The sequence below is a fragment of the Mesoplodon bidens genome (assembly GCF_964165515.1).
Source record: "Mesoplodon bidens genome assembly, chromosome: 2".
Taxonomy (NCBI): Eukaryota; Metazoa; Chordata; class Mammalia; order Artiodactyla; family Ziphiidae; genus Mesoplodon; species Mesoplodon bidens.
The window spans coordinates 185,086,920-185,097,642 of record NC_138177.1 but is presented as its reverse complement, the minus strand read 5'-3'; the positions used below and the strand labels follow the sequence as shown (position 1 = coordinate 185,097,642).

The window sequence follows — 10,723 nt, the reverse complement described above, 5'->3', positions numbered from 1 at the left end:
TCTGGGCTGGGGAATAAGGGTCCTGCTTCCCAGGAGAGGGTGATGGCCAGCTGGGTGGCAGGGCGCTGCTGGGCCAGGCGCGAGGAGGACGGGTCTGCTCCCCCAGGAAGCCCCCTGCTAGCCCTCCCAATTCCCACACCCGTGCCCGTTGCCCTTTTGTCTCAGGCAGTGCTGTCCTTGGGGTGGGGCTCCCAGCGTTCTCCTGACAATCTGCGGGGGCCCTGTCTTCCTTTGAAAGCTGGGGTGTGGATCCCCACCCGCTGACCAGAATTGGGTGACTCGGGGAGGCCAGCCCTGTGTCCTTTCCATCCCTGGGGCTGGCTGCAGGAGGAAGTGGAGGAGTGCGCAGGGCCAGGGGGAGGGGACTGGGTGGGGGTGGAGCTTATCCCAGCCCCGCCCACTGAACCAGGTGGTGGAGGGGTTCAGCACCAGAGGGAGGGGCAGCTCCTCCCTTTAACCTCCAGGGTGACCTCCATGGCCTGGGGCAGCTGGAAGGCACATCCTGCGCAGGGGGTTTTCCAGGGTCGGGGGATGGCGTGGGGCCAGGCTCAGTGAAAGAGGCATGATCTGGGGGATGGGGTCGCCAGAGATCAGGCCCAGCTCCTCCTACTTCCTGGACAGGTGGAAATCGGGGGCCTGCATTTTCCCACCTGTGAGCTAACTCCTGCTCTTTTCCTGGAGCTGCTGTGGGGTAAGCTAGTGACCAGGGTGAGGTGCAGGTGTGTGTTTGTGTGTGTGTGTGCATGTGTGTGTGTGCCCTGGGCAGGAGCAGGCGGGCAGCATCGGTGTGTAAGCCCAGCTGCCTGCAGTCCGCCTATTCCTTCTCACCTCTGACCCCTGACTCTCGGGGAGGGCAGGCCAGCCCACCGCCCATCGGTTGCCAGGTACGTTTTCAGTTAATTGGAAAAGCCCTGGGCCACATCCTAGCTTTAGTGACCTGGGGTCGGCGACCTCAGCTCAGTTTCCTTCTGCAAAGTGGATGCAGGGCCTCTACCTCGGAGGCAGAGATTAAGAATGCTTAGCCTGGAGGAGGGACATCCCAGGACCCTGGGGAGGGGCTGTCACTGGAGACGGGGCTGCTGGTGGCTGGGTCCACCTGGGGAGGGCCAGACCAGACCAGCTCGGGACAAAGACCCTCCCAGCAGAATCGGGAAGCACAGGGCCCCAGCTGCGGTGAGGCCTGGAGGGGCCTAGAAGGGTGGGCTGTGGGCAGTGAGAGGAAAGCCCAGGCTCCCCCCAGCACCTGTGCCTGCGGGGGCCCCTCCGAGGGGCCTCTCTGCTCAGCTTGCGGTCCAGCCCTGTGGGCCCTGGTGTCATGACCCCATCATCGTGACCCCCGCCCAGGGCAGGGCCAGCCGGAACCCTCCCCACCCCCAGCTGGAGGGCGCTCGGACCTGCCTTCTTGCCGAGCTGCTTCTCTTAGGACCACAGACGTCCTCCGTGTTGGTGCCTAGTGACACTCCCCCCTCCAGATAACAGGGGGTCCCATGGAGGAGGCTGTCACACCCGCTCCACTGGGGAGGGGGCGACACCAGGAATGGACCGAGCCCGACCCCTCCTGTTACAAAGTGGGGAGATAGAGGCCCAAGGGCCCTCTGCCTACTGGTGAGGTCAAAGGGTTTGCGGGGGGTCACTGAGGCTTCCTAGGACCCCAGCTGACTCCAGCAAAGTCTATGTCCAGACGAGGTCCGGTGGGAATGACACTGTGGTGTCCCAGCCCTTCCACAGGGCCCTCTCGCCTCGGGGCACCAGGGTGGATGTGACTGTGGAGGAGTGGGGGCCCTTCCCCAGAGCTGCCGGGCACCTCAGTGCCCAGCCCCGAGGGGCAGTGGGCACCCTCCGCCCTCCCTGGAGAGGTGGGAGCACAAGGGGTGTGGTTCGCGGGAGCGCAGAGGCCAGGGGTGGGCGGTCACACAGCTGGACGGCCCCCCAACCCTCTGTTGGGGGAGCATCAGGGGCTGAGCTGAGCTCATCACCCCAGGGCCTGGAGGCCCCCCTCCCATGTGCTGAATGTCCTCGTAAATCAGTTTCCCTCTATGGAGAGGGGGACATAATTTACATAAAGGGTGTATGTCCCCGTGACCTCGTTCTCACCACACTCAACGTGAGTTTTAGGATCTCTCTGCACATCTGGCTGCTCCCAGCCACTAGGGAACATCCCTGACGGGTCCCTCCTGCTGGGAGACCCCCCCACCCCCACCCTGCCCAGGCTGCCCTCTATCGCCCCTGGTGGCCGGCACAGGCATTGTGGCCCAGCCCTCGGGCCTACACTGCATCCAAAGGCCCCCAGGCCCCTGGGACCCAACGGTGCCTGGGGGACCCCAATCCCCAGGCCTCACATAGAGCCCTTGGACTGCCGTCTCTGCCCCTTGGGAGCAACGCTGTGCACCAGTGTTTGGACGCGCAGATCCACTCACCTCCTCCAGGCTCTCTGTTATTTGTCAGGATTCCTGACATTGGGCCCCAAACCACCACCCCCCCCAGTTGTCACCCATCTACCCCGTCACTGGAACCAAGTCCATTTGAGGGCTGGCCGGGGCCGGCATCCTCACTTTCTGGCCCTTAAGATCTGAAACCGTGAAGGGCTTCACCCATCTTCTCGCCAGATAAATTCCGGTATTTCCGGGGTTGGTTGCCACGTCGAACAGGATCCTATTTTGTACTCTGTTTTCTAGTGGGTCATTGGCAGTATTTTAGAGCTACAGGTTTTTATAGGTTTTATACATTTCCTATCATCTATATGATTTTGTGGCCCACGCTGCCGAATTCCTGTAATTGTGCTCATCTGTCTCGGGCCCTCTCAGCTTTCCTATAGCGACAGGCTGGTCTCTCACTTCCCCGCAGGTCTGAACACCTCTTACTTCTTTTGCTCACCTGATGGTATGGCCTGGGGTCCTCCAAGCTCTGCTGGGGTCAGGTGGAGTGAGTGACGATCTGATTCTCCATCTTTAAGGGAATTTGTTCTTTCTTCCCACGAGGTTTACAGGGCCCAACCCAGGTCCTGTCCAGGTGGCCCAGCATGACGCAAGCCGAGCCCATGCCCCCAGTTCTAATGTGGAAGGACGGCCAGAAATACAGGCTGTCCCACCAGGGCTGCGGAGACCAGCAACGCGGGGGAGGGGAGGCAGGAGCCCAGGTTGGGGGTCGAGGAGGCCTGGGCCACTTGCTGGAATCCATCACTTTCCCTGCTCAACTAGTACATTCTTAGCACATGACCATTGCCAAGAAAGCGCCTTTCTGTCCCCCGTTTTCCAAGAACTTACATCCGAAAGACAGCTGAACTTTATCGAATGCTGTTTCTACTTCTAGCAAGACCATCGTGATCTTTCGTGTCACCCAAACACGTGGACACATTTTCTGATGTCAAACTGTCCTCTCATTTTAATCAGGTCCAAGTCCCACTGGATCAAGGGGGGTTTTTCTAAGTATTTGTGAGACGCTGGCATAGTTTGCTCAGGCTTTCTGCATACGTGCTGCGAGTCTGTGATTTCCTTTTCTCGTACTGCCCTCACCTGGTTGTAGAACCCAGGTGGGACTGGCCTCCTGAAATGAGTCGCGTTTCCTCTATTTAATGTTTCTGGAACATCTCACATCAGACAAGTTCCTGTGTCTCAGAAGTCTGGCCCAGCCCCCTTTACCGACACCTGTCCCAGGTATTCCTGGGGACAGAGGGGGAGGCGGAGCTGTGACTACTATTTGCATTTACTTGTTACTAGTTTATTCATGTTTTTAATTTCTACTTACACTGATCCTGGCATTTTATACTTTCCCAAAACATATCCATTTTGCTAAGTGTTCAAAGTTACTAGTACGTAGTTTTTCCTAATATTCTCTTGTATGTCTTATTCTCTGTGTCTGTAGTTAACCCTCCCATCTTCTGTATTTTTTTTCTTGCTTCATGTTTAAAAAAATCATCAATCTTGTTAGAATATTCTTCTTTACTACTCTTCAAAGACGGAATTTTAGGTTTGTTAAATGTTCCGTTATCCTCCATTCACTGAGTATGAAGTTCATAGACTTAAACATACATGTGTACATATGTGAATATAAATAAATGAATATAGGCACAGGTATACACAGCACGTGTGTAAAGATGATTAAAATGTTATCATTGCTATGTCTTGCTTTTGTATTGGCTTTTTTTTTGGCGGTACGCGGGCCTCTCACTGTTGGGGCCTCTCCCGTTGCGGAGCACAGGCTCCGGACGCGCAGGCTCAGCAGCCATGGCTCACGGGCCCAGCCGCTCCGCGGCATGTGGGATCTTCCCGGACCGGGGTACGGACCCGTGTCCCCTGCATCGGCAGGCAGACTCCCAACCACTGCGCCACCAGGGAAGCCCTGTATTGGCTTTTATAAATAGCATATTAAAATCACCAGTTTAATCACTTCTGCCTGTTACACCCACCACAGCTTTGCGAATCTGAGCCTCGACTGTTGGTGCACGTATGTGTGTATATTTACATACAGTCACATACGATGCTTTTCACCCTGAAATAGCAAAACTCACGGCCCAGCTTTCTGTTTACTTTGTACGCATATACTTCTGTCCTTCCAGGTATGTCTTTCGTAAATAAAATGCTGTTGAAGAATGTTTAGGGCTTCCCTGGTGGCGCAGTGGTTGAGAGTCCGCCTGCAGATGCAGGGGACGTAGGTTCGTGCCCCGGTCCGGGAAGATCCCACATGCCGCAGAGCGGCTGGGCCCGTGAGCCATGGCCGCTGAGCCTGCGCGTCCGGAGCCTGTGCTCCACAACAGGAGAGGCCACGACAGTGAGGCCCGCGTATCGCAAAAAAAAAAAAAAAAAAAGAATGTTTAATGCAGTCTAGGGATCTGATTTTTGATCATCTGTAACAACTTCAATCAGGCTTTAATCTACTTTCTTATTCTGCTTGACTTTTCCTTCCTGCCTGCCGTCCATTGGAGAGGTGAAATTCCCTCCCATCTGAAAGTTAAACGTCCTGCCAGCATTTTTGCGGAGGTCACAGTTTCTTATTCAGCTCCAACTGCACTAGGGTTTGGCTTCCTTATATCCGTGTCTTTCTCTTCCCCGCCTGCCTCAGCTCTCCCCTCACCTGGCTTCCGCTGTGATTGTTCTGAGTCTCTTAACCACTAGGTCACGTGGGAAATGCAGTGACTACCTCACACTTCCCCTTCTCGCTGGGAAACTTCTCTGAGTGTATTTTTCACATCCGGTTCTCGCGCGGTGCCCACCGAGGCCCTGGACACCTGAGAATAAACATCCACTTTGCTTCTCAGTGACAGTTTAGCAGGACACATGATTCAAGGCCATGACATTCAAATTTCGACATCTTTTCTTCAACACTTTGAAATCAACGTCACCATCTTGTCGCTTTCCGTGTTTCTGCTGTGGAGTCACATGTCACTCCTGACGCCTGTCTGTGTTTTCTGGGCGTTGCAGGATTTCTCCTTGCCTCTACTATTCTCTAAGTGCTTTGGACTATAGGGCTTTTTTATTTTGTTTTATTTGCACTTTGAGTGCTTTCCATCTGAGATCATCTAGCTTTGGACCTGAGAACTTGCTGTTTTGTGTCCATGGTTTTTACCTTCTTTTTCTAGGACTTCAGGCACACGGGTGTTAACACGTCCCTTGTCCATTTCTACCGATCTTTCCTTTGTATCTTCTCTCTCTCTCAGCCTCCATGCTGCCTCCTGGGAGTGTCCTGGGCTGGAAAACCCATTGTTCAGCCTGATTCCTGCCGCCCTCCCTCCGACTCCAGCTCCCATACGCTCCTGCTCAGTCCTGACGCTGGTCCTTCTCGGCCTGCTTCTTCCTACATCACGTTACCACCACCATCCCCAACCTCTTCCAGGGTATGGATTATATTTATGTACCTCAGAGTCTTAACACGGTGGCCCATTAATTCGGTTTCCTCTGCTACTGGCTGTTCACTAGTTGTCTAAGGGGACAGGGCTTTCTAGAACCCACCCTATTCAGCCCCATGAGATCCTTCGCCCTTGGAGGCATCAGCTACCTGGGCTGGTGCTGGAGGGGAGGGGAGAGGGGGTACAGCCCAGACCTAAGTGTCCGGCGTGACAATCTGGGTCCAGCCCTCTCCATTGGCTCTACCCTGAAGATAGGGCAGGGGTAGGAGTAGGGGGGCACCCAGGGTGCCCCCAACAGCACCCCTGCCCTCCTCCCCTCGGGGCCATGCTTCCCCCACGCAGGCTCTAGGACTCAGCGCTTCCTCGGTCTTGGGGCACCATGCCCCTCTAGAGCACCGGGAACTGGGATAAACCCCAACTTTGCTTGTGTGGCACCCCCTGTCCCCAGAGGGGCACAGGGGCCAAACGGGCCTCTCTGGTCAGGTGCATTCATGCCGGCAGGCCCAGAAGGCCACCCCGCGGGGCCCACACGAAGCAGTGAACACACAGGCCTTGAGAAAGTGGCTGCTCCTTTCTTAACTTACTGGGTTTCACATGGTACTGAAGCGCCCACCCAGAGGCCCCTCAAGGCCCCGCAGTCCCGAGTCAGGGCTTCCCGGGCTGGGCAGGAGGCGGGAAGCCCTCCAGCGCCCAGGGGTGCAGTGGGCATGTCTGGCTGCCCATAAATACCTTTCCATAAATACGGCCCAGCTGTTTCCAGGTAAACAGGCTGAGCTGCAGCAGTCCCAGGGCTTAGCACCACAAGCACCTGCTCCGAGGGCAGGGGCCTCACACCCGCACCTGCACCCACACCTGCCCACAGTCCCGCCCCAGGGCGCCGGTCGGGGGGCTTCCTGCACAATGTGGTCCCCGCGCCGGTGCCCCGGTGCTGCAGAGCCCGGCCGGGCAGGGCCTCCCTCCTCGTGGCCAGACGATCCTTGTAGCTGCACGACTGTCCCCAGGCCTCGGAGACAAGAGCAGGGCCGGAGTCCCGGTCCCCGGCGTCCCTCCTCAGTGGTCACCAAGGCCCCTGGGAGACAGGCCTCGGCGGGCACTGCCCCTGAGCTAGTGCTTCTCGGCGCTGCTGCTGAGCCCGGGGCCGTGAGAGGCTGACGGCGAAGCCACTGAAGGGCAGGAGAAGAGCAGGTCAGCCCCGGGGCAGGCGCAAACTCTCCAAGTGTTCAGAGCTCTGGGCTCCGGACTCCCCTCCCGTCCTTCCAGCGTCAGCCCGACAGAGCGGGGAGACAGCCCAGCCGCTCCTCCGCAGCCGCCCCCGACGCCTCCTCTCCGAGGTCCAGATTCTGGAATGCCCGCCACCCAGTGGGGTCCAGATCACACGTAAGTGCCCGATCCTCATCCCTCCTCTGGCCTTAGTCTGCTGGTAACGAACACACGATGCCACCAAATGCCACCCTCCTGGCAATGTGGGGATGCCCCCGGCCCCCTTACCTGGGCCCAGGGCTGGGGATGGGGTCTCCGGGAACTGGGAGGGCCCACCTGAAGGCAGACAGACACGCTACTGCCCCACCCTTTGGTGGGCAACAGAAACGGGGCAGCGAGGCCTGCAGGGACCCCCAGTCCCACCCTGCATGGCCTCTCCCCGCCTCACTCCTATGCAAGTGATGGGGCTCTCCCGCTCCCCAAAGGAATGTCCCCAGCCCTGCCTGCTGGAAGAGGGGCCGGGAGGTGGGACTTTGGTTTGGATGGGGAGGGACCAAGCAGGGTCCGCTCCAGGACAGAGGGCAGCGAGGCCCTGCCTGTCCTCCTTCCCAGCAGGGCTCTGCTCCAGCAGACGGGGCCTCAGGCAGGTGAACCCCCAGCTCCTGACCCTGCTGAAGGTCAAGGCCGCCCAGGACGCCTGCGGCGCAGTACCACACCTGACCACCAGGTGCCGCCGTGGACAGCGTTCATCCCAGCACCAGCCCCCCAGATTCTGCCTGCACCTGCCCCACCCCCACGCCTCTGCAGGAGGTGGGACACCCCCAAAGGTGCTTAGCAGTTTGGGGCCAGGGCTGCCTTGACGAGGCTCGAAAAGATGCACACACAATATGAAGACCATGTCTGGGGTCCCCAAGCCAAGGAGCCCAGACTGGAATCCCCGCTCACAGCCTGGCTCCCCCTTCACTCCACCTCAGGGCCTGCCCGGCACAGGCCCCAAGCCAGCCTCTGGCCTCGCTTGGCAGACACGACCTTTTGGTCCTGCTTCTTCCCAGGAGCAGGCTGGGCCTGGGGGAGGTGACGAGGACACCAGAGGGGCACAGCTGGCTGGAGGGGCAGGGAACCCCGAGATCTGCCTGCAGACAGCACATTCTCCCAGAGGCTTGAGGGGCTGAGAGGCCACGGTGCCATCACGGCACCTTCCCCGACCCTGCCCGTGGGTGCACACAGGCACATGTATGCACTGGAGCACAGGCATGCCGTGAAGCACACGTGCGCATGGGAGCGCACACAGGCACTGGCACGCACACCCTGGGACACACGCAGGTGCTAGTGTGCACAGACCGGAGCACACACCTGTGCTACTGCACACACGTGCACAGGTGCACCGTCGTCGTGCCCTGGTTCACACACATGCAGGGCGAGGAACGGGTGGGGCGGTGGGCTGTGTCTGTGCCCACCCACGCTGGATCACCCAGCCCTGCCCGTGGGGTCTCCACCCTCTGCAGTTTGAACCCACCCCAGCCGCTGTCTGGGCCTGGAGTCAGCAGGGCACTGCAGGCTGGCCCACGGCCGAGTCCGGCCCCATGGTCCAAGGGCCGGAAGGTTCACACTTGGCCCGTCAGAGGCCTGCAGATACCACAGGCGCCGCGCTGGGTTGGTGACCTTTGGCCCAGCCAGCACAGAGTCCTCCCTCTCTCCCCCGAGCCTGACTCACCCTGCTGGCACATGGGCCCCATGTAGCCGTCCACGCAGTGGCACTGCCCACTGACAGCGTCGCAGTCAGCCCCACCCCCGCAGGAGCAGCGCAAGGCACAGCCTGGCCCGAAGAAGCCCCTTCTGCAGCCTGAGGGCACAAGACGCGGGAGAGACGGGCCTGAGTGCCACTCCTGTCTGCCTGGGGCCGGGACCCCAGGCTTCGGGCCACCCTGTGGGGAATGTGCGGGAGCAAGGACCTCAGGCCTCAGCTTCCCTGTCCTGCAGGAGCTCTCACGCGGGAAAGCACCAGGCACCAGGCACCAGCCCAGAGTCACTGCCCGCCTTCCCGCCCAGCCCCCGGCTGGCGAAGGTGAGCTGGCGGTCAGGGATGCTCCCTCCAGGGCGACGCGGCCAAGAGCCACAAGGACGTGTGTGGAGGTCCCAGGGCCGGCGCCTCCTCCCCTGGCACGTCTGGGAGGCTGGCACGTTTCCTTCCCACCTAACTGGGCCCTCTCTCTAGGACTGCAGCCCACGCCCAAGGGAGAGGCTAACCGGGGACTCAGGTGGGGGCCAGAGGGCAGGACGGGCCTTGACAACCCCGAGCAGGAGCTCCACGCTGGGGCCCCTGCAGAGGGACGGGTTGGGCACGGTGCCCAGGCCACAACGTGGCACAGATGGGGCTCCGTCAACACGGTCAATACCACTGACAGAGACCCGCACCCATGCCCCCCACCAAGCGGGACCCCAGACTCACCCAGGTCACAGGTGGCCCCCGTGAGCCCCGGGGGGCATAGGCAGTGGCCGGTGACAGGGTCACAGGGCACCCCATCCTCGCAGTCACACTGCTGGTTGCAGCCTTCTCCAAATGAGCCTGGCTCACACCCTGGTGGGGGCAGTGGGCTTAGCATCACCTGTCCCGTACCCAGGGTGAGGGGCCGGATGGAGAACGTGGGCTCACGGAACACTCACCCTTCTCGCAGAACTGTCCGCGGAAGCCGGCAGGGCAGAGACACCTGCCACTGACGGGGTCGCAGGGGGCGCCGTGCTGACACTCGCACGTCCCCCGGCAGCCAGCCCCGTGGAAGCCAGGGGGACAGGCTGAGGGAGACCCGGGTTGGAGCTCCTGACTCAGTTTGCCCAGAGTTAGCAAAGGACTGGGTCAGGGGCCCAGCTCCCCCATCCTCCCACCCAGGCCCGGCCCTGAGCTGGGACCTCTGCCCCGGGAGCCCCACCGAAGCTGGGGTCAGGCCTCATCTCATCGGGCCCCCACGGGGAGTGACACGGAAAGCGGAGGAGCGGATGCCAGGACAGGGGTCGACCCCACGACTCACGGTGCTCGCAGGCCTGGCCGTAGAAGCCGGGGCTGCAGTGGCAGGCGCCCGACGAGGGCTCACAGGCACCGTGGTTATGGCAGGAGCACTCCAGGAGGCAGGCGGCACCGTAGCGCCCAGCGGGGCAGGCTGGGGAGAAGGCCGGCGGGTCAGCCTCCTGCCACGGGAGAGCAGGGGGCACGGGGCTGGCCCCTGGGCACTAGCCTGATCCGTGTGAGCCCAGCAGCCTCGCCCGGCCCGACGGTAGCCTGCGGCCCCCGCAAACGCCCTCGAGCTACGGCCCTCCTCGGGAGCCTAGGGCCCCCCACCCCACCACCACCACACCGGGTACAGCCTCGCTCCCCTGCAGGCACCACCCCTCCAGCTCACACGGCGATGTGGCCCCGTCCCAGACAGACACTCACCCAGCTCGCAGTGCAGCCCCGTCCAGCCCAGGCCGCAGGAGCAGCTGCCGTTGGCGGCGTGACACAGGCCCCCATTTCTGCAGGAGCACACGTGCTCACAGTTCACACCAAACCGGTTCTGGGGGCAACCTAGGGACAGGGTCGGGCGCTGCTCAGAGCTCTGGCCCAGGGACGCACCCCACCCCAGATCTGACATTCATTCAACCAACACTGCCCGGGCCTCTGAGAACCAGTCCCTGCCCCTGCGCACA

The 10,723-nt window shown here is 60.6% G+C and overlaps 1 protein-coding gene across 6 annotated transcripts in view; it reads right to left on the bottom strand.

Moving 5' to 3' along the window:
• Positions 1-6,896: 6,896 nt before the first annotated feature.
• MEGF6 (multiple EGF like domains 6) overlaps positions 6,897-10,723 on the bottom strand; it is a 38,169-nt gene continuing 34,342 nt past the window's right edge. For 4 of the 6 annotated variants that reach the window (XM_081224908.1, XM_081224909.1, XM_081224911.1 and 1 more), the window contains 7 exons: positions 10,473-10,601; positions 10,069-10,197; positions 9,707-9,835; positions 9,492-9,620; positions 8,757-8,885; positions 7,331-7,378; positions 6,897-7,005 (listed from right to left, as the gene is read on the bottom strand). In XM_081224908.1, the coding sequence (XP_081081034.1) occupies positions 6,947-7,005; positions 7,331-7,378; positions 8,757-8,885; positions 9,492-9,620; positions 9,707-9,835; positions 10,069-10,197; positions 10,473-10,601 (752 nt within the window). In that variant the 3' untranslated portion in view covers positions 6,897-6,946. Of the gene's footprint in view, positions 7,006-7,330; positions 7,379-8,756; positions 8,886-9,491; positions 9,621-9,706; positions 9,836-10,068; positions 10,198-10,472; positions 10,602-10,723 lie in introns of those variants that run through there. The other 2 variants (XM_081224912.1, XR_014015109.1) reach the window with 2 other exon arrangements.